This window comes from Cebidichthys violaceus, unplaced genomic scaffold (assembly GCF_023349555.1).
Source record: "Cebidichthys violaceus isolate CVI_PGR_0920_01 unplaced genomic scaffold, fCebVio1.0.p SCAF_14, whole genome shotgun sequence".
NCBI classification, from domain to species: Eukaryota; Metazoa; Chordata; class Actinopteri; order Perciformes; family Stichaeidae; genus Cebidichthys; species Cebidichthys violaceus.
The window spans coordinates 8,986,016-9,009,880 of record NW_027176307.1 but is presented as its reverse complement, the minus strand read 5'-3'; the positions used below and the strand labels follow the sequence as shown (position 1 = coordinate 9,009,880).

Sequence of the window (23,865 nt, the reverse complement as noted above, 5' to 3'; positions counted from 1 at the left end):
CCTTGAAGGCTAGAGACACAACCAGGGATGTTAGAAAATGTAACCGTTTAACTGTTCACAGACAATATGAGTTTTTAATGATTAATGCTATAAGATAACTAGATAATTAGAGTTGTACCTTCATTCTGAACTCTGTATTCTAAGTTCTTTGTTTTATTGAATTTGGCAACAAGTTAGGGAACAAGCGTGCTCTTTTTGCCCTTCATCTGTTTACACCTGTCTGGAAAGACAAAATCTTCATCACAGCTCTGTGCCACGACAACTCACAAAATCTCCACAGGGCAAAAGGCTTATCATTGACTCCCATCAGTCAGTGTACAAACTCTCATCTGCCGTCACGGTGGTGTGACCCTGACCATTACCGAACCGTGACAGCCTCTATTTGGAGAAAACGGCTGGTAAAAACAACCGTCCTGCATTTCTCCACAATACTGCCCGTATCTATCACAGTCCCTTAACCGCCGCTCACGCTGCATTCCAGGCCCAACATGATCCCTGAACATGGATGTGGCATGTTGTTAAGCATGGGGGCTCACGCAGGCAGTGATGGGGGGCCTGCGGGGCTATGAGAGCCCCTCTGTTGCCCAAACTGGGGATATGTTTGGGGTCAATGAATACATAATCATCCACACACATACAAGCAAACACACAGTGGAGCTTGGTGCAGACAGATATACGCTCTCTGGAACTGGAACAAGCATGTCCGAACTGACTTATGACACAATCCTGACAATTTGTCAAACGTAGGTCTCCAGCATCATCAATTACTGGAGCTTTGTCAGCGGCTATTCTTCAATAAAACAAGACGACTAATACTGCAGGGAGGACGAGGAAGCAGCAAAAATAACGGGGGGCTTTTATTGTGAAGGATTTATAGGAAATTAAAGTATTTGACAGCCGCTCTTCTGACCACAAACATATCCAATCATCCGATCAGGCAGGTCTCATTAAACTAACTGTGGACACACACACATATGAACACGGCTGAGTTCTGATCCTGTACATCCGATCACACACTGAAAAGGCAGCGGCCAAAAACAACAACAACAAAACTTACACAACACATACCAATGGTGTCTCCGGCTGTTGGAGAGATGAATTAGTTCAACATTTCAGGGAAATAGCAGCATGCTTAGAACAAATCACTCTGTTTAGTAAACACACAGTGAATAAACCGAGGTGTAATCTATTAAGAGAACAGGACAAAGCCCCTCCCTCCCCGTACCTGATTCCTGGAGTCTGGTTCTGGAGGTGCTCCTGCCAGCGCTGGTGATGGTGGTGCTGGAGACAGAGCGGGGAGGACGGGTGAGGAGGGTGGGGGTGCGAGTATGTGCAGGCGGAGAGGCAGCACGGGCAGGATGGAGGGGTCCCGGGGTGGGGGGCGGAGCCGGGCCCCGGAGCCGGATTCTGAAAGAGCGGGCACTCCTGCTGTCCGCAGGGGCAGCACGGGGCGGAGTGGAAGGGACAGTGCTGGCAGCAGAGCGACGGGGGCTGGAGAGAAGGGGAGGAGGAGGACGGGGAGAGGGTGGAGGACAGGTGGCGCTTGGCCGGCCTCTGGGAGTTTGTGAGCGCCTGGGAGGACGGGGGAGGTTTCCTCAGGGAGCCGTTCTGTTTGACAACCACTCCGCCGTTCTGGCTCGGCCTGTTCGCTCTCTGGACGACGTGCAACCTCTGCTGAACTTTAGGCGCTGCGTCCTGCGCGGTGGCGTCTTCGTCTCCGTCTGCCGCGAGGGCGGCTGTGAGGGGGTCCTGGCCGCCGCTGACCAGTGTGCTGGCGTTTGAGGGGGCGTTTCCATTACCGCTGAGAGGATGGTGCCCCCCGTTGCTGAGGGCCAGAGGGTCGCCACAGGTGTCGCTCAGGGCCATGGTCCTCTCCCAGCGGGCCGGGCAAGGACGCTGTCACTCCTCTGAAGGAAACAGGAAGAGAGCTCGGATTAAAAGCAGGAAACATCAGAGTAAACAAATCAATGTGATCAGTCTAAAACAATAAATAAATACAGATTTCTGAATTAGATTCCAAGCACAAACGTATACAGACACCTGTGTTTAGAGGTAAGAGTTCCATGGGAGGCCCCGGGTGTTGGGTTTGAGTGTCAAATAAAAAGTGAGAGATTGGATTTCCTTCCTGGAGGCAGGGGGAAACCGCTAAATAAATTTAAAAATCCCTCTTATTGTTTGTTCACTCCATACAAAACCACAATGTTAAAATGACAAATTACGTAGAGCTATGAACTGGATAATTGATTTCCGGTGACTTTCTACTCCAGGACAGAACTGCTGGGCGAATAGGCCACAAATAAAAAAACCCAAATAGTTGTTTTTCTCAGGCATGGATTTCATTACCGCTGAACCTCTTTCAGTCTGTATGCCGAGCTAAGCTAACCGTCTTTTGAAATCCACGTTCATGTTTATCTGACGTGATACTGAGCATATTTCCCAAACTGCTTCAATATTACTTTAAACACTATTGCAAATTTGATAATAGGGTCTATTTTTTAATCTCTGTATGCAAGAAACTCATGTGAGAATGGCAGGGACAAATGGTTGTTCCTCAAAATTCCTAACACAAAAAGATGAAATAGATGATGAGACGCATGCGTGATCCGTTTATCAGTTTATTCAGACAAAAAGTCCTCAGAAACTGAGCAGGACAGCCGTTTCCATTCAGAGCGGTTGAAGAGAGGGACTGAGACTGGAGGAAGTGACAGGGCTTTTTTAATGCTCTCAGCATTAAAAAACATGTAATTCACTTATTTTGCAAACTAAGGAAACACACTAATTACATTACAGATGCAAAAATATTTATACAAAAAGTCGCATTTTCGACTACGATTTGTCAACAAAAGAACAGCCGCTTGATATTTGACGTGCGGGGGCCACTCTGGCACTGAACTGACACACGTAATGAAATGGCCCTTCACCCACCGAGGTTAACAGAGATCACAGGGACCTTCACCTTTTCTCATTGGCTTTTAATCCACATTTTTTACCTACTGTACTGGAATTTATCAAATAATGTAAGAGGTGAGGTAATGATTACAGTGTAATAAAAACTCATGCAGATACTGTCTGCAAATCAAAAGAAAAACCGAGGCAGATGCCTGCCCACTAGAGTTAGACAGGGAGGAGTTCTTTTAATGATTTACTGAATCACCACTGAAACATTTGGCAAACTGAACTCGTTTTCTGTCTCCTCATCAGAGTCACAACAGTCACATCAAATAGGGCCGTTTCAGACCAATACGATTTACCGAGCGTGAAGGCGACCCGGCGTAAATCTTGGGTGTTTGTATGGATTACAGAGCGTGAGACACCCTGCATTAGGGGGACTGCAGAAATGGTTCCAACAGACTGAGAAATAACAGGAGGTTCACGTTATGCTACAGTTTCAGCCCCTATATGTGCTTTCGGCTTCAGTTACCAAATACTCACAGGAGACTGGGATGTGGATATGGGATTGGGCTATTTTAGCAAAGTAAGAGGAAAGGGTGAGGAGAGGGAAAAAAAGAAAAAAAAGATGTGCGTCTCTCCGGCTTGGAAATTTCAAAAGTGGTGGAGTTGTGTTTCACAGGTAACGCTGGTTTGAGGGGGCCGCAGAGCGCAAACTACAGCACCACGGTGGACAGAACCTGGACACCAGCCTTGTTGACAGAATCGTACTATAAGGCAGATGAACGTAGTCACGTCGTCAAACAACTGGTTTGTGGACTGCCGTTTTGAAGCCTCCAGGTCAGCATTTTGGCCGTCGCCATCTTGGTTTTCGATCGTTGCCTTCTTGATTTTAGACTGCGCCATCTTGGTTTTTGACTGTCGCCATCTTGGTTTTTGACTGTCGCCTTGTTGGTCGTCTTGTTGGTTTTTGACCGTCGTCATCTTGGTTTTTCGACTGTCGTCATCTTGGTTTTTCTTCTTGGTTTTTGACTGTCATCTTGGTTTTTGACTGTCGTCATCTTGGTTTTTGCTCGTCGCCCTCTTGGTTTTTGACTGTCGCCATCTTCGTTTTTGACTGTCGTCATCTTGGTTTCTGCTCATCATCATCTTGGTTTTTGCTCGTTGCCATCTTGGTTTTTGACTGTCATCTTGGTTTTTCTTCTTGGTTTTTGACTGTCGCCATCTTGGTTTTTGACTGTTGCCATCTTGGTTTTTGACTGTTGCCATCTTGGTTTTTTGACTGTCGCCAGCTCGGTTTTAAGGCAGTCGCCATCTTGTTATTTTGCAACCACGGCTGACACAAGAGGGTGGAGCTAATTATAACGGAACGCTAAAAGACATATTTTTAGGCAACCAAAATGTTAAAATACATTTTCGTGAAGTGAAAACACACTGTGAAAGGGTTAAAGTTGTAAGAAGAAAAACACGGACAACTCCTAGACCAGAAAACGTTGTGAGAGTGACCTGTCAATCACAAGGTAGCCCCTCCCTAAAGCATACCTGCTTTATGGTCTATTTGACTCTAAATGGACCATAATGTTAGATTCGTTTACACAGGGCAACAATGCAGGAAACAAAAACACCGTAAATATCGCAGCTCCTACAATCTTATAAAACCGCGGCTGTATGTAACCGCGGTTGAAGCAAAATCCAATAAACCCAAAATCCCTAACTGTCACAGTCAATAAAGTCTAAAAATGGCCAAAAAATAATCATCTTTAATAAATGAAAAAGAGATGACAATTCGTGAGAAAGAGAGAGGGAAGTGAACATAGTCTCTGCGACATTACACATTTGCCATTAAACTTGTGTCAAACAATAGTTTCTGTTTGTGTTCAAAAAAATCTAAAAGTCAAGAAAATGGTGAGAAGAACAAGAGCTAACAGTGCTGTTCGTCTTTAATAACAAATACACATCTCTACTCTGGGTAGGATGAGTAAGTATTAAGTAAGAACTAAGTATTTAAATCTGCCCAGGGCCAAATACCTGACATCACTGGCTGACATGCAACGTGCCTCAGAGTTCGAGGCCACGGAGCACGTACATAAGGCTAATAATATAATTGGGTTGGCTCACATTTTTGACAATGATTACGATCTCCTGGTCTGATTTTGGATTTAAATTGAAATCGTCTGATTTACGCAACACAAATAATCTGTTGGTCACAGCTGAAACAACTGCCGTCTGACATTCTGAATATGTATAATACTTGGAGCATTGTTATCTCCACTGCGTAGAACTTTCAAATGTCACACATTTGAGTTTTTGTCAACACATATAGTGAGTAACTCCTTCTTAGCGGGACTATCTGTGATGTCATCAAGAGACAAACCCTTGACAGAAGACGTGGAGAATGTTTCAGATGCTGCCGACCTGAACTGATTACTGCGACATTTTAAACATGCACCAATATACCCTGTAAAAAAGGATTCTTTTGTATCGTCACAATGCCCACTCAGCCATTAATATTGAATAAAGAACTTGTATTGTCTTCTGTTTGAATCATCTAAAAATCGAAAGTACACACCTTGAGTTTTATCATAGCTACTCACTTTACGCTTTCAGGGAAGTTTTTCATTTCACCCAAACCATGACCCCAGAAAAATATTTCATCACAAAATGCTTGCATTTGAGCGGCAAACGATGCCCCGACATGAGCGAGCGGTGAAACATGAGCATGGCAGCCCTGTCGGGGTGGCGGAGGGAGGGAAGGGGGAGGAGGGGAAAGGTAAACTCCGGAGCCCACAAAAAAGAGCTCGGAATAGCAGAGCGCAGAGGGAAACCCAGATGAAGTCATTAGTCTGGCTCCCACAGCTGTCAGGAGCCTGTCAGGACTTAAAGAGCCTGGATGGAAACACGCAGGCCTCATGGAGATCAAGAGAGGGGAAATAATATATAGAGAATAATCTACAGTTTAGAGCTACACAAATGTGCAACCAAGTCTGCTGTTTGAGTCTGAAAGAATTTGGCTGTGTGTGTGCATGAGTGTGTGTGTGTGTGTGTGTGTGTGTGTGTGTGTGTGTGTACAAATGCCAAGCGTTGACAGGCAGGTGAGACATCTAGGGCAGACTGTGCGGACACAAGCAGGGTCTTGTGTCTCGCTTTAAAATAAAAGCTGCACCACGACCCACTGGAACTATACGGCTCAAAGAGGCTGCAGTCGTTCCATCTATCAAACGGGGGAATTTGGCTTGTGCTCCCGGTCAAAGAGACGCCAGAATAACTGAATTAAAGCACATCAGCATTGGCAAAGAGCAGCCTGGTAGTGATTCCCTGTTAACAGAAGAGAAGAAGGTCATGCTCGCAAATATGTAAGGGCTGAAGGAGCAGTGTATCAAGTAGTGGAATTGAGATTTCCTCCTACGTTCTCTACCTCATCCTCTGATTTGTCAAAAATGTATGACATCAGAATTTCAATTACAGAATTTAACTTCCAAAAAAACATTGTCGACTTTTCTGATATGAGGTATGGCACCTCATTTTATCAAGGTCCTTGATAACCAATGTGTCATGTCAACACAGAGGTTAACCACAAATGTAAATTTCCAACAAGCTGTGATTTTGTTCCGTCCATATAGGCAACTTGCAATTGTTTTTAAACATTTTTCTCCCATAATCAGGACATTGTGAACAAGAAGGCTGCCATCCTTATGACAACATCCTTCCAACAGTCTTGTTCATCAGCAGTAAAATAAACAAAGTCTGCTAAGAAGCTAATGTGTTGTAGCCAATCAGTGGCAGCGTACACAGGGGGGAAAAAAAAGATAAATCTGGTACCGTAAATACCAGACTGTGCAACATAGAGGGCACTTCAACATTTAAAAAAAACTCTTGCACACTTATTGCTAGTTTTATTTTGCCATTGCTTAAGCTACGGCGTGCTAAGGTGGCCTAGCCCTGCACCACAGCGAGAAGTAATGATGTCAAAGTTCAACTGCACAATATAACGAGTATATAGATGGTCTTTGGTTGTGATTGGCTTTGAACTTTAATGAAAAAGAAGCATGAAATGAGGAGCCCTTGAATCCTAAACAATCGCTCCCAGTTAACCCGACAGGTCTCACACACACACACACACACACACACACACACACACACACACACACACACACACAGTCTAGACTTCCACATGTGATGAAGTGTTTCCCCCTCATTTTCACCACAAAAGCTGCAGCTTTAAGGGATTTACTTGTGTCTGTAAGGATAGCTACACTCAGCCCCCCCCCCCAACCCAACCACACCAGTCCTTGTGCTGAAGAATTATTTAGCACACGTACCCTTTAAATAAGCAGGAGTCGACCAAAAACCCAAAACCAACATGCGGAATGATTCCAAGGGCGAGCGGTTTGGGAATAACGCAGGTGATGACGACGCGCTTCTTCTTCCGTCTTTCATGTGAAGTCTATGATTACGGGGTGTGAGACGCGGAGAGGCCTCGAGCGACAGCCATCCTGCATCCCTTTAATTAAAGCTAATAGGCAGTAATTACCAGGAATCAGTCAAGAGACGCTCAATGACCACATTGCTTCTAATAATAATAATAATAATAATAATAATAATAACAATAATAACATCAATAACAGGCAGAGTTGTCCCGGCTAGGTACTCCCATGCTAGACATGGCTTTAGGACACACACTCTTTGACATGTTTGTGGTTGTCAGGAGAGACTGTGGACATATTTGACCCCTCTGGGTGCTTTTTTCCCCCCACAGCTGGGCTGTTAAACATCCCAATTAGGCCGAGCTGGCTCAAGGCTACAGCCGGGAGTCTCGCTGTACTCGGGGAATTGATTCCTTCTATTATGAAAAATAGAATATATGTATGCTGCAAGGTATGATCAGCTTTACACAATCACAGTTAATGCAGAATCAGAAGGATAGAGCAAATACCTTCCTCACCCAATATTTACATCAGTGTCATTGTGGATTCATGGTAGCAAACTCACTTTAATTTCATTAGGCTACTGTTTTTAATGGCTGACATAAATCTTAATGATAGTACACACCGTCGAACTGAAGCAAGTTGTAGTAAGGCTGGGTTATTGTAATTGTTTTAATTAATTGTAAAGCTTAAGCTTAAAATGTAAAGAAACAATATGTTTTCTTAATCTAAGGCAAACTTTCCTCGATTCTACCAGTTGTTTGTTTCCTTACAGTTTAGTAACATCAGCTCTATCCACAAATACGCTGAAGGGAAGAGAGATGAAGTCACTTTGACATCCGTCTACTCCGCTCCAGCCAAACCACTTAACGGACAGACACACTGACGCTCAGCGACGGAGACGCATGGACCCGAACGGAACACAACTCCCGCATCTCGGTTTTCTCGCTACTTCTCGACACACGCACAGTACACACGTAGCTCACCGACGTCCACATCTGAGAGAAAGGGCACCGAAGTCCGGGGGAGAATGTTACAAACAAGGGCAGCGGACAAAAAAACCCGTGTGAAGAGCGGGGCAGCAGCCGACCAGAATTCGTAGTATCCTACCGTGTGTTCGTGTCTCCCGGGTGCTTTGCGCTCGTTGTCGCCCGGTGGGATCCGCAGCACGCGGCGCTTCGTTACCGCCAAGAAAAACAAAAAGAATCCCTCTCCGGTTTTAGTCAACAAAATGTCCCGCAGCTGCTAAACAAACAATGCGCTACGTGAAAAGGAAAGAAGTCTCGGGGAGAGCAGGCTGTTTCTCATGGGAGTGTGTCCTGCCAGAATGACAAACAGCCGCGCACACACACACAGTCCAGCCCCGGCTCTCTGCTCTCTCTCCTGGGGGGGGGGGGGGGGGGGGGGGGGACTGCACCGTAGAGCACTGATAGGACGGTCTCACTGTCTGCCTTTAACCCGCTCACTGCCACACCGGTGGCACGCGCCAAGCAACATGCGCGTTACCACGAGATGTTAGAGAACTTAAAGAACCCGAGAAGAAAACAAACTATAACTAGAGTTCAGGATATACGGGGCGAATTAAACGAGCACAGTGGCAAGAGTGAACTAACTATTATCACATAAATAAATATCAATTCATTTAACACATTTCAACTGGTCATTGCTTACAAAAATAGGCAATGTTACAGATATGCTAATAGCCTAGCTTACATTGGAAACAAACTGGAAAGAAAAGTCAGAACAACAACAAGTTTAAAGTTGTATTTTTGAATAAGTTGCTGTCTTTTATCAAAGCTCTCTTGGTTTAACATCTAAAAGCAGAGTCCTGGATGAAACAGCTAAACTTACTACTAGTGCTAGTCTCAAGATAACATTACTTTATGAGACCGTTATCAATAGTTAGTAGAGTTGAGTTAGGCTACAACATCATATACAAATACATCTTATAAATTAAACTACCAAAGTTGGCTTTTAACCACCCTACTTACAGAGATAGTAAACAGCTTTTAATCATCTGAAATTCTACCACATGATTCCTTAATAAGGCCACACCCGCTCCTAACACATCAGTATACTTTAAATTACAGATCAGTGTTCACACGTGTTGGCTGCTCTTCTAGGTTTGGTTTAATAACTACTTTAAAAATGCTCTCCAGCTCTCCACCCAAGGCAACAAAATACATCCTCAACGTCATACTTTCATTCGCCTCCCTCATCCAGACACAGCTCAGGTCACACCGGTGACACTTCATTAACATTTCAGCAATTTTTAGAATTAGTACGCACATAATGAAAGTCACTGATACAAAATATTAACCAGTTTCTGTATTTTCAGATACAGATTTATCAGTATTTTCAAAAAAAACCTTCAACTTCACTCATGTGATGAATGTGGACATATAAGTGTGTATTCATGTTATGTCCTGTTGCATCATTAACTGTGCAGTGACTTCCGTAGTGCCTTTGGTTAAAGGATTATAAAAGATATCATTTATGTAGCAGAGTCTACATGGCACATGCAATGTCTGCAAAGCCAGGAAATGTGCCTGATACAATGCATTATTTCATGTAAGTCTCTACCGACTGGAGACTCTTCTGAAGATGCATCTGCTCACAAAACAACTGATTCGTCTCAGCATGGGGGGGGGGGGAGAGATCACAGGGAATGCTGGGAAGGCAGAGGGCCATACCTGGCTTTAATTTCAGCTGTCCGCCAGGATTAGGACACAGTTCATATAGCAAGCTGTAATCATCTGCAGTAGTGAGGCGCTCTCTCGCAGCTGGAAGCCTCAGCCATTTAGTGCTTTTGTAGTTGCCTCGAATAATAATAAGCTGGTAGTAATAGGTTGCGTAGAGTTCATCGTGTTGCATTGTGCTTTTTTTCCCCGTCTGCAATGAAATAAAGTTGAGCGTTTATTGCAGCCGGTGTTCTGATGTCCGAGGATCTCGGTACCGACCCAAACACACTTCATAACACTCTGCCGAGGCTCAGCAGTAACGGAAGCTGCCCGTGAATTACGACGGCCAACGGCATCGTAATTCACCGGTCAGCTCAGGACAGCGGTTGCCCTCCTCTGAAATAACAACACAAAAGGCATCTCAGCACTAGCGTTGCTGTCCAGCTTCTCACCTCCACCAACATCAACCTTTCATTGATATGTAGCGTTAAAGTGCCCCATAGAGGCAGAGTTTGGGTTCAGCTAGCCAGAGCTAAAGGGAGGAACCACATCAAAGGCCGCACTGTACCAGGAAGGACGGAGGCCCCGGTGAAAGCCCAAACGGCCCCTGCAATGATTGCACACAACTCATCAAAGTGACAGGTTTAGCGGACAACACAAAAAAGAAGGAGGGGCAAAAGAGTTAAAGAGGGAGAGAGGAAGACAAGATGTTTCTGAACCATTTAAGGCTTTGGCATGGCATGTCAAAAATCACGCTTAATGCGTCTTCAAACCTGTTGCTTTTGAATCAGTTTTCCAAGGCTAATTCCAAAATGCCGGGGTTAGAACAACTACCAGTCCCCTTTCATTGCGGATTTCTGAACCGACACAAATGTGGCACACGGGGCAGACACGCAACCCCAAACAGCAAATAGTTGTTTTCTCTCTCCGCCCAAGAGACCGCGAACAGCTGCAAAAAAAAAAGAAGAAAAAGAAAAGGACAAAACAGGGAAGGGAAGAAAAAAGAAAAACCTCTCTACAAAAGGCTTTTCGTCCTGTAAGTTTAAACATGATCCAACTCGTTGTGTGATTTGAAAGCACATTAACGGTGATCTAATAGCCGAGTGTTCAGATGCTGGATCGTAATGTGCTTCGACGTATTATGCAGGAGACGGCAGGTAATCCTAGAAGCCCTCAGAGGAGTGCAGCTACCCCTGGTGTGATAATGTCTGGCCAACGAGACAGAGAGGGAAAGAGGGAGACCTAGAAAGAAAAAGTGAGACTTGAAAGAGTGCATTAAAAGAGTGCGTGTGGATGACTAAATGAACAAAGAGGAAAAGCAAAAGTGCGACTATAATAGATTGATTGAATAAGAGACTGAGAGGGAAAGCATGCGGTTGCTCAGAGGCAGCACTGCTCACACTGCTCCCTGGCTTCTGTAGGTCTGGGATGCGGAAACCAGGGAAACCTTATCCCTTCGACACCTCGGCCTTGAGGACGGACATCTCCCACCCGATTAGCGCCGAGCCCCCTGACGTCTACCCACGAGGACCCAAGGGGGCTGTGGAATGGCTGAAAAACCCCAACGAGCGCTAACGTCTAAGTTACCCTGCATTCAAATGTAGGATTGTGAGGCCCGACGCCCGGGCCGCAGCGCCTGCGTGGGCACAACGTCGCATAACTGCTCGCTTTTTATTTGGAGCCCATCGACGGCATCTTGTTTTTTTGCAACTAGAAGTGACATGAGAGAGTGGAGCTAAGAACAACCGCACGCTAAATAAGATTAGTAATTGCTTTTAGGCAATCAAAAATGTTGCAGTCAACTTTTATGACGAGAAAACACACTGTGAAAAGGTTAAAGTTGTAAGATAAAAATATAGTTAACTCCCAGACCTGTCAATCACTGTGTAGCCCCGCTCCTAAAGCATCCCCTGCTTTATGGTCTATTTGACTGTAAATGGACCATAATTTACTAAATGAACATCATGCTGTATTGAAGAAGACTTGAAACTAGAGATTGAAACCATAAACTCATGTTTACAATGTTTACTGAGGGAATAAATCAAGAGAGAAGCAGGACATAAAAATTCAGAACCGGAGGTTGCCGCCTGGCAGCCACACATCTCACATGAGCAGCGCGTGCAACTGATCCATTGACAGTATATTGACATCGTACCAGCAACATTGCTACAGTTTCAATGTCTATATGTGTAGAACATGTCACAGACATTAAAAAAGGTCAATATTTATTTTTAACTCAAAACTTCTGGTTTCAGTTTCAAAATAAAAGCCACGTAGTGTTTTTCTTTGAACGGAATCCCTTCATTTGTTAACACAATGCTTTTATTTTGAAATATTTGTACTTGCACGACTCTGTAATTTAATAGGAGGACCAGCCTTTAATTGTGGATTATTATTATTTACATATGAGCACTCGCTTCTTACATATTCTCTCTAAAATAAATATGAATGACATTTTTAATGAAATGGAATATTCTATAATCAATGGCCATTATGAAAGACGAACTCTATGTATCCGATTTCATTTCTGCCGCCCTGCTGTATTCTGTATATCTGATGCATCGTATGAAGAACGCATGGGGAACGCTTGACTTAGCACTTATGAGGAACCATGTGTCTCACACATGTGCACATGTTTTAGTTTGTTGGTTGTTTTCTTTGCAATGTTTCCAAGCAAAGCAGCCTCCGTGGGTGCATCTGGAGCATACGCTGCATGATGTAATGGTGCTTATGTACAGCCTACTGTGGAGCTGCAGAGTCAGATTGTCTTTAACCCGCTGTAAGTTTGAACTGCAACACTAGGAAGGCCTGTGGTTGATTTGGGGTCTATTGTCACAGTGTTTGGTCGGGTTTCGGCAGATGTCTAAATCATTATGTGAAGTTATGTTCTAACACATGTCGAGGGAAATGCTGCATGCCCTTAAAACAGAATAAGCTTCAAGAGCAGCACCAAAGACAATGCAAACTGTCACATCAGCATTTAGAAAGGTGAAGTTTTGCAGCAGGAATCTATTAATTTCAAACGGCATCTCTACAATCAGTGGATTCACTCACTGGGGTGAAGTAAAGCTGCTTCCCTGACAAATTTGCATCGTTGACAATAGCAAGTGGTCCTGACTAAGGAGAGTCCAGAATGAAGGAAGCTACCTCAACTTATTAGCTGTGTTGCATCACTTGTATTTAACCCTCCTGTTTGATTTTAATGGTATGTTTTAATGGCAGTATTTCATCTTTTGAATGAACTGTGTACTTATTGACCTGTTGGTGTAGACTGGGCTAGCGAGGCTCGTCTGATAACCTGTCATTGAATGAACCCTAAGAACTACTTCAGGTGGGAGTAGACGACCGAGTAGAGACAAAATCACGAGAAAGTCCTACCGCCATTGTGACTGACTAGCACTAGCATATTCTTGGTTAGTTAGCCTGTTAGCTCGCTAGCAACAGTAGTTCGCCCACTAGCCCACTAAGTGGTCACTATGTCACAAAGCTTCTAGTTCCACATATTTAAAGTGTAACTTTGACCCGCTGCAGAATTTAGAAAAACCACACCCACTTCCGTCAACAAACACGACAGCTACAATTACATGTAAAACAGTGTTATGGCACGAGGCACAGAATTTGATGAGTTTACTATTCATCAGACCACAAATGAGACATTTCCCCCTGTGGTCCCTCTGCCTCCCCAGTCCTGGAGATGGACTATTGGAGCTGTAGCGACTAGAATTCAGCCAGCGCTAACACTGTCTCCGGAGCGCCACTCTGCTCTCCTGCCGGCTGTAGTGTCCTTATGGCGGGGAGCAGAGACCCAGCGCTGCTGCTGACCACCAGCATGCTGTTCTGCTCATTTTCTACATCACCAGTACAATGTAAGCATGAAAACATGGTGGAATTAGCAAGCTAATGTTAGCTAGCTAACTAGCCAGCCGCTAAATGAGTAAAATGATAACAACTTAAAGCTTCATCCACACACTCCTGTCACAGCGTAGGAAAGCACATCCCTATCACCAGATATCCATTATCTCTGATTCACCAGATGTTGTGAAGTGCTGATGATAGATTAATTTCCAGTCCACAGAAAGGAGAGAACAGGGATGTGCTGTGATTATAATGCTACACAGTTGTTACTGAAGAAGAAAAAAACGATAGACGCTGTGGATGTCGTAAATTAGTCCCAAACGGTCGACTCTCATCTCAGAACTGGCCGTGCAAAATTAGCTCTGATTTAAAACAGTAGATAAAAAGCAGATTTTTCATAACTTTGGAAAGAAATGTGACACCACAGGACAGCCATACTATTTGGTTTACAGCTTCATTCTTTTAAAGTGTGCAGTTACTCTTTAGTGGCTGTGCCATTGTAAGGTGTGAACAGGCAAGTCTGTCCAGGTCTCAATGAAGTGTAATCAAACCGAGGACTTGTGCAACCAAATTATTCCCTCTGCAGGTCCGGAGCGCAGAACAAGTGAACGTAGCAGCCATGTTGTTGTGGCTGAGCAGAGACATGCTGCATTCAGATGACCTGTCTCTCTGTTTCTTATCATTTCCCTTTCACACACACACACACACACACACACACACACACACACACACAACACAGAGATTAAAGAAAATGACAGACACGAGAGCGAAAGGGAAAAAAGAAGTGAGAGTTGTTGGCTCCAACTATAAGAGACTGGCATAGCTGCACTTCTAGTCAACATTCTTCTCCAAGGTGTTGACTGGCAGCTCCAAGGTGCAAATGACATCACAGCCACATGTTTGATTCACAATGCTCGGCACGTGCAAAACCCAAAGGCGAGGATACTTGTTGATTTGCGGATGATGAAAAGATTTAAACGTGCTGTGGTTTGAAATTAATGAGAGAGAATATGAAGCAAAGCGGAGCCAAGGCGCCGTCCCTTGTACATCGCTACATCACCAGTTCACACACAGCAAAGAACTGACGGAGCTGAAATCATCTGATTAAAAAGAAGAAAATCAAAACATTTAAAACCGTAGTACACTTCTCTCCTTCCTTTGAGACATTCTTCTAATCAGAATCATTCCTCTGCACTGAGAGACAAATCTCACTTCTCCTCTCTCTAACAAAAATATTGTGATCACAGCTAACCAAAAACACCAACTGTTGTGCAAGTGACAAGCTCATATGTATAGTATAATAAATGAATGTATAACAGAACACTGAGCATGAATCCAGCATGACAAACAAAGAACCGCACAATAATACAAGGCGTTCACACACAGTTCATGTCTGCACAGTGAACACTTGTACTCAGGTGTCCTTTTATTTATAAGCGATTGCAAAATAAATTGGCAGGACCGTGAACAATTTAAAAGGGCTAATTATAGAGCTAGCAGCTCTGCGAGGCTGAGCTAAATGCTAACGTCAGCATGCTAACAATTTAAATTTCAATGTGCTCGTGTTTAGCAGGTATCCTGAGTTTAAGGCGTTAAAATGCTAACATTTGCCAACGTTTGTGCAAGACACAAAGTGTAGCTGAGGCTGATGGGAACATCATTAGTTTTTGTCAAAAACCAAAGTACTGATGACAGCGCCAGACGAAAAGTTAAGGGATAACCAACGTTATTATAATGCTTCTTGACTGTGAGTGCCTCATCGTATCCAATAATCACCAGGAAATGTCAGTTAAAATCACAAATGTGAATTTAACGGGACGGGACGGGATCACCGAAGTCATTGAGATTCATCATCTGGGCACCATGAATCTCTAGAGCCATGCTAGCAGCACTTACATAGTCTCTGGAAAGTGCTCCTCTTTGCTTTAGGGGGAAGATGCTTTTGTACTGAAATGCTGATCACATTGTTTGATTGTAAAATTTGCCTTTAGAATCAACATTATTTAGATCATTATTTTTTTAAATATGAGCAAAAGTGTATCATCAGGTTTTCTATTGCATGCGGAATCAGTACAGGCCAGCTGCAATTATTTGGCAAAGGAACAATGTTTAAAAATTAGAAGCAGAGGCCTGTTGTTTCACTGCTGTTGCTTTATCAGATTGAAAAACATCCACACTTTTGGCACAAAGCGAAGCTCAGCCTTCTAATTAGGGCAGTTTTTCCTGAGGATTTCACATGGCGTTAGGGGCTTTAGAGCAGCCTTTTGTCGTTCTTCAAAAAAAAGATCACCCCATTCTTTCTCTCTCCCTGCTCTCCACCTCTACCTCTTCCATTTTTTCAAGTGCCTGAGCAACTTCACACTCTGGGAAAAGACACAGTTCAATCACAACTCCTCTGTCTGTTGTCTCTCAGAGGGCGAGGGGTGGGGAGGGATGGACCAAGAGAGGAAAAAGTAAAGAAGGGAGAGTGGTGGTATGCAAACGTAGGGTCCTTATCAAGTAGGGGAGAGGGGGGGCCGCAAAGGAAGAGTCCGGCAAGCGAGGAGCGTTGACGAAGAGGGAGAAAAGAGATCTTAATTTGTTTGAACAGTCCTGGTTTGATCTTGGACACAATCAGGGCCACGGGGAAGTTATGCAGAGCGGAAGGAGGGAAAGCCACAAGGACAGGAAGGATAAGAGGCAGATGGACGGACGTGCAGAGAGGACGGAGACAGACGACTCACACAAAAGGGCTGTTTAGAAGGAATTTGGTGGACAGATGTTTGTGTGTGCGAATTAATGGAAGAGAGTTCCTCTTTGAGGACCAAAGTTAGCATTTGCTCATAAGGACGAGAACAGCCTTTTAGGAACTGCACAAACACACACAAAGCCAGAAGCCCCCCCGTCCCTACTCAACAAACACTTTGTAGCCCAACCTCTGGGAAGGGAGCATACTTCTGTGCGATTGGGCCGGCCTCATCATGTCAACGGCAGTATATGCAAGGATTATTTCTTCTGAGTCACAAACGAAAACATGCTAACGCCCACTTTATATACATTATGCAACACCAAAATTTAGAGAGCACTTTTTTGGTCATAGATGGCAAGGTGATCAATTTCATTATGATAAGGGCCAACTAACACTAATTTTACTTCCGACTAATGCGTTATTTTTTCCAAATAATCGATCGAATCGTCTCAAAATTGTTTGTTTTGTTCGACCAACGACTAAAATCTGGCTGACATTTGAGGAGCAGGAACCAGAGCATGTTTGTCATTTCTGCTTGATAACTGACTTAAAGGACCAGAGTGAAGGATTTTTTCTATTGGCAGAAATGGAATATAATATTCATTATTATGTTTTCATAAGTTTGCAATCACTTGAATCTAAGAATTGTTGTGTTTTCATGAGCTTAGAATGAGCCTTTCACAGGTCCTAATTCCCTCTCTATTATCTATTTTATATTGATGTGAAAACATATCCTTTAAACAACTGCATTTATTAAAGTTTTAAAATGTACAAGATAACGTTTGAACTCGTCATGATTTGAAATCGTCATGATAATGTTATAATTTACCTTCGCCTAATATTCATTTGAACTATAAGAGCTTCAACACATCAGAATGAAACTCAATGCAACCTCTGTTAAATGGTTGGGTAGACTTTTTGGGAAGTGTGGTTGTATGAGGTACTTAACCATAGACTGTGTTTACCTACAGCAGATGGTGGTCGGCATGCCCCATTTGGAGAAGCACACAGGAGTACCGGCACCGGAGGAAAGTATTGTACTGCGGTGGACGGGGGCAGCAGCAAACATTTGAAATCACCTAAAAGAAAGGCTAAACCACACTTCAAAACACCCAAACTATCCTTTAAACGTTAGCCGTTAGCTTCACAGGATTGTGCTGCCCACCGGCTGCTAACAGCTAACGTTCACTAGCTTTCCTCCTTCCAAATACAATACAGATTTGTTGTTCACAATGTAACGTTATTCTTAAACGCTATTGCGTTTACTGCGTCCTTTCGGATTGTAGACGCCGTTAGTCTCGGACCTGGTACCTGTGGTACCTGTGGTACCGTAGAAGACGAGTGCTGTCGAGGTTTCAAAATGTTGGCATCGACTTGGTACCAAAGTATCTATTCTCGTGTCCTCCCTTAATCCTGCACACTGGGTCCTTTAAATAATGAATCGATGACTAAATTGATTTGACTATTCACTGAATCAACCAGATGTTTCAGCACTACTAAAATGTGTAATTTGATAGTTAATATAAATGTACAGGGTGTAAAAAATTTGCATCTACAAAGCTATTTTTGTCAGCTGGAAGAGCCCCCGACTTATTCCGTCTCCCACACCTCTGAAACCAAACCGACATCCTTACACAGGTGAATGCGACGGTGGGAAAACATATCAAAGTAAGTGTATTGGAGAAACATCTAGAAGACTTGAATGAAGAGAAAAGTCAAAGGCGGTTTGAGGCAGCATATGAAAGCCTGGCGCACATAATGTCTGACAGTATGAATGTGGAGCAGAAATGGACTGACATGGCTCTGAAGAAAAACTGTGATAAAAGTTGAAAGATCGCATCTGTGTGTCAGATTTCTGCGGGGGCCTCCGGCGGTGGGGGACTAGATGGCCATGGGGAAGAAAAAGGGAAAAAGATTTTTTTGTGTGTGTGTGTGGATGAAAATGTCAGAGGAGGTGTGAGATCACATCTTGCTGTCATAAACCTTTTGGCAGTCAGAAATACTCAGACAGAGGTGGAGATGTGAGGAAGGACGAAACAAAGGAGGGTTTAAGGAAACAAGCGGTGAGAAAGAGGGACGGGTGAGAGGGAGGGAGACAGACAGGGGGAGAAGAGATAAAAACACTCTCCCTTTCTTTCTCCAAACGAAAACTCCAGACGTAAAAGAAATATGTAAGCTGAAGTGTCGCTGAAGTGTCACCTCAGTCAGCAGCTGGAATGCAGACAATGCCAGGAGAGAAACTTCTCCTCGACTTCCAGGCCACTTCAAAGCCCCTTCCCCATCTCAGTCATCATCTGCTCTCTGAGGGTCTCCGCGTCGCCGACCTTACCGTGGACAGATGAGCTTAATATACGGGCTGAACGTCACTTCACAGGACGTTCATCACATGCTCTCTTCCTGTTTTGTCGCTATTGGTATCTTATTCACCCCATCCTTACAGAGGGATCCCTCCTGTGTTGCTCTCCCTGAGGTTCCTTCCTTTTTTCTCCCCATTGAAGGGGGAGTTGGGGGGAGGTTTTCCTGTTCCGATGTGAAGGTCCCAGGACAGAGGATGTCATGTTAGCTCAGGGAATGATTAGCAATATCTCAGGGACCATCTGCGTTCTGACCTTTGAGATTAAGATATACAGGTACAACAAGCCATCTACCTAGTGTTCCAGTTAAGCATCATTGTATTGAATCTGAGTCCAGTAATGAATCTGAAATGTTTCATATACCTTATTTAATCCATTTAAGTATAGCTTTTAAACATGTAGGCAAGAAAAGTCGTAATTAATCAAATATCGAACAACTAAATCTCTGACTTTATAATACATTCAAATAGAAATGTGTATAGCAGAGATGCTTATTGTTGTTTCACCACATCGTGGCTCCACCTGTTGAGAAGCGAAGGTACTGGTATCGGACCTTGACACGATCAACGCTCAAAGGCGTCTTCCGACCACTGGGACAGACCAGAAGCCACCAGAAGCGGGACGGTAGCTAAGCTAACCCAGCTAGGACCTAAGGCTGCTCCACTAGCCATCTCCTGGCTGCCTGATGTCCAGTCACAGGACAACCGGGCTAACCCAGCAACGGGAAGTCGTTGACTGTTGTCGTCATCTTTACAGAGACCTGGCTCCATCGTGGGTTTCACATATCAACCTGAACTTGACGGGCGGACTGCAGGACAAGCGTAGCATGGATGTGTGGTGCATGAGTCGCTCAGTGACTGATCTGATTAGAGGGCCTCAGCATGCTTTTATATATATATATATATATATATATATATATATATATATATATATATATATATAAATTTCCCAACCAGGTCCCAACCGGGTCCAAACCGGGTCCCAACCGGTCGAATCCAACGTCAGCATTGGCCTTCGAAAGTTTGAGTTTGATTTAAAACAGTAGAGGACTTGTTGAGCCATTTGCAACCCCTGAAATGTCACAGTACAGTCATATTTTATTTACATATTAAAGTAGAACTATCCCCTTGCAGTTTTATGCTTCTGCCAACCAGTCAAGTTTGCAGTCTTCATCATCTTATCCAATTAGACATTTGAGTGAAATTGTCATAATTAGCGTATCAACTCTTGAGTCTTGTGAGGTCACAGCGACGGTTGAACTCTAATCAGTTCATCCTCTAGGCCAGGTGGATGTATGCGGCAAAGTTTAGGAAGATATTCCCTCCAGATGTTCCAGAGATATTGCATTTAAAAGAATGAACTGGACGGACAACCAGGCAACATAACGCCTGAACAAAAACCTGTTTAAGGGTGCAGTACCTCATTACATACATGGCCTTTGCAGTGTGATGAAGCGACATGGCTCAGTTTCGCTAAGCATTATAAACCTAATATAATATTTCACATTTTTTTCAGACGTAAAAAGAGTCGCTGATCATTTCAGGCGAGTCAGGGCATCCGATTGTTTCGTACTAACAACAACAACAACAAAAAAGAGGAACACAGTTCAGTCAGAAATTAGTTTGAATAAATCACATTATTTTACTGACTTGGAACCGGATCAACAAATTCAACTAGAGCCAGAATTTAAACCTACAACTACCACCAATCACATGCTGGAAGATTTTATCTTTTGAGGCAATCAGGTATCAGTTTCCAACCATTAAATGTGGCTCACAGGGGAAATGGCAATATATACTGTAGTTGAATTGTTCAATGTACTAGCCCCTGCGGATGACAGGCAACAAAGAAATGTTTCCTGCCCTGCTAGAGTTTGGGCTGCTCCGTCCCACACTGCAATGTGTCGCGCTACACAGAGGACACTGGAGTTGTTATGGCCTTGTTCCTCTCAGAGAGCACTGGGCACGACGCTCTGCTGTGAGAACACAGCCCTTGGCACATCAATGCAGAGCCTGAAGCAAAAACACCAGTGCCAAGGCAAACGGAGTGACTTCATCCTGTTTGTCATCTCACTGAAGGACAAGTGGGCTCTTGAAGGGCCCTCTGGGGTACAGAGCTGGGTAGGAAGGAGCTGAACTGGACCGACTGAAAAGGCTTTCTGGCTCCAGATAGCTGGACTATGTGCATGTTAGATAGAGAGACACATTTATACAGCATCTACTCTCGTTAGGCTAAATTGTTCCCCTTTAGCCCATTCTTCCTAGATGCTAATCCATGCCAAGAAACCTTGTTGAATTGAGCTGAAAATGATACAGTGGGCCAGAAATACTGAAGTGAAGAGGAAGTAAGGCAGAAAACAAGTAAGTGACAGCTCGCTAGAGGTTGTTATGAGGCATGTATGCATGTTAAGTGAGGTATGTATGCATGTGTGTGTGTGTGTGTTGTCTGGTTCTGAGGCCGGTTAGAGCCAAGCCCAGGGCACTTGGAGCCCTTCCCGCTCCCTGCGGAGAAGTGTGCGCCAGCAAGACGGGAACCAGGGCCTCTGCAGCTGCTCTCCCCTCCACACACACACACACACACACACACACACACACACACACACACACACACACACACACACACACTTGCCAGTCCAACACGAACGTTCATTTCACCTCCACATTAACATAGCCTCTCTCTCTCTCTCTCTCTCTCTCTCTCTCTCTCTCTCTCGATAGCGAGATAAAACAAAACGCAGGCTGCGCTACAGGTTGCATTAATTACAAGACAAAAGGAAACACTGAATGAACGGCAGTGATAAAGTAAAGCGTGAATGAACAAAAGAAACTGTAACAAATAAAACACACATACCCCGACCACAGAACACATATGGGCTTGACAGCATGAAAGTGTCTTTCTTCTTCTCTCCTTTGTTTCCCAACTGGCAGATAAGTAAACCAGAGGTTGACCATTTAAGAGGCAATTGTGTTGGTAAATTAACCATTTAATTCAAAAATCGAGCTACTCTCTTACCCGATCACATGTTTCCGAAGCTGAAGTTGGAATTAGCTAAAGAGTGAGCCATCTCACTTCCTTCTCATCTCTGTTGAGAGTTGTGTTGTTGTGTTGTACTCGCAAAAAAATGTCAGCGGGTAAAGTTTATGAGCTGAAGCGCAAGCAAGCGTTTCTATTATCGGTTGGGTGGCGTTGGAAGATGTGGGCCAAACTCCAACTATGTATTGCGCAGTTTGCCGCAAGTTTGAGAGCAAAGCAGAGAAAAAGTCTGTCCGAAACATCATCACTTCATCATTTTATCCTGTTAAACACTTGAATGAAATTGTCTCAATTCTCATATGAATTCTTGAGTTAGGGCCAAATACATGTTTTGTGAGAGCATCTCCACAAAATAACAGAGCATTCAAAATACTCTGGTCCATAAACTACCATACGGACATTAATATGATCCTGAACATAACATAATAACTTAGCCCTTTCAGATGTAGTAGTTCATTCTCAACTATAGGAAGGATTAGATTTTTCCTCCCATTTTCCGGTTTTCCAGGACACATGGAAACCCTGCATTAAATATATTTCTGATTTTGAAAGTTCATGAGAAAAACAACAACAACCTGAAAACATTTTATAGACCACACGAAAGTACAGTTGCAGACCTGGCCTCATTACTTTTCACCAGCTACTGGAAGACAACTTCTCTAGTTTCAAGTCTTCTTCAATACAGCATGATGTTCATTTAGTACATTATGGTCCATTTAGAGTCAAACAGACCATAAAGCAGGGTATGATTTAGGGCGGGGCTACACAGTGACTGACAGGTCGCTGCCGCTACCAGAGACAAAAATGGCGTCTCTATGTCACTCCTCCACATTCCAAATATGGTAACCTCCTTTCATTGGCTGCAAAAAAACCCCAACATGTTGATAGCGAAATCTGCAAACTCGAGACTTCAAAACAGTCCACAAACCAATGGGTGACGTTACGATGACTACGTCCTCTTCATATACACAGTCTACGGTATTGACCCAAAAACTGAAACACAACCTGAACAGCTCTAGAGGATAGCAGCTTAAAAGAGACAGATATGCAACAGAAAATGTGGACAACGTGTTGCTCAAGAGCACTTCAGCAGATGATTGCTGTCAAGACAGCTCAAGGCCGCGTCGGCCTGGTTGAGGAGCAGCTGAAGGATGCTTTCTGAGTTCATGGTTCTGGTTCAAGATCATTTAATCACAATGCGGAAATGGCGGAAAAAAACAAAACATGGTGGAATCAAGTCTCATTACTGAAACACACTGCAGGGACTGAATACAACACAAGCCTGCAGTGCATCTAGAGTCCAGCGGCACTTTGCTGAAGCATGGGAAAGAAGAGAAAACGCTCAAAGCACGAATGTGGTGAATTCAGCTTGACGAGTATGAACTGTCTCTCACTCTTTCAGCCATTTCTTCCAATTCATTCATCTTTTACGGCTGGGTCTCACGCACTGGAAATCTAGCTATTATGTGCAAATGTGTGTGTGTGTGCACGTTTTTGTTTTTTTTGTGCAAAAGCATGCGCCTATGTGTGACTAAGTGTGTGTGTCAGGTCAGGTGTTGAGTGTCAAAGCGAGTAGCAGCGGAGCGTAATAGAGACGTGGTGGGAAAGCAGCAGGTCTGACACCAGTGGGCTCCATGATAAATGTGCGCTTTGACAAATGGACCCATAGAAATAATCCCATATAAGTACTCCTGTCTCTGTCTCTCTCTCTCACACACACAGCTGGCTCTGATCCTGTGCATAAAATGTGTGTGTATGCATGCGTGCGCAGGAGAAAAAAAGAACAGACGCGCAACATGAGAGAACGCGAAAGTGGGTGTTTTGTCATTCCTAAAGCCCAGATCTTTCTGATAATCAAAGATTATAAACACCCTGGAACAATAAAGGTGCCTCCGTTCTTG

At 43.9% G+C, this 23,865-nt stretch overlaps 1 protein-coding gene across 2 annotated transcripts in view; it reads right to left on the bottom strand.

Moving 5' to 3' along the window:
* The window catches only part of disp1 (dispatched homolog 1 (Drosophila)), an 85,669-nt gene that overhangs the window by 26,758 nt on the left and 35,046 nt on the right, over positions 1 to 23,865 (bottom strand). Inside the window, exons 1-2 of one of the 2 annotated variants that reach the window (XM_068708716.1) lie at positions 8,424 to 8,626; positions 1,226 to 1,907 (exon numbers count right to left, since the gene is read on the bottom strand). In XM_068708716.1, coding sequence (XP_068564817.1) covers positions 1,226 to 1,866 — 641 coding nt within the window. In that variant the 5' untranslated portion in view covers positions 1,867 to 1,907; positions 8,424 to 8,626. Of the gene's footprint in view, positions 1 to 1,225; positions 1,908 to 8,423; positions 8,627 to 23,865 lie in introns of those variants that run through there. The other variant, XM_068708715.1, reaches the window with a different exon arrangement.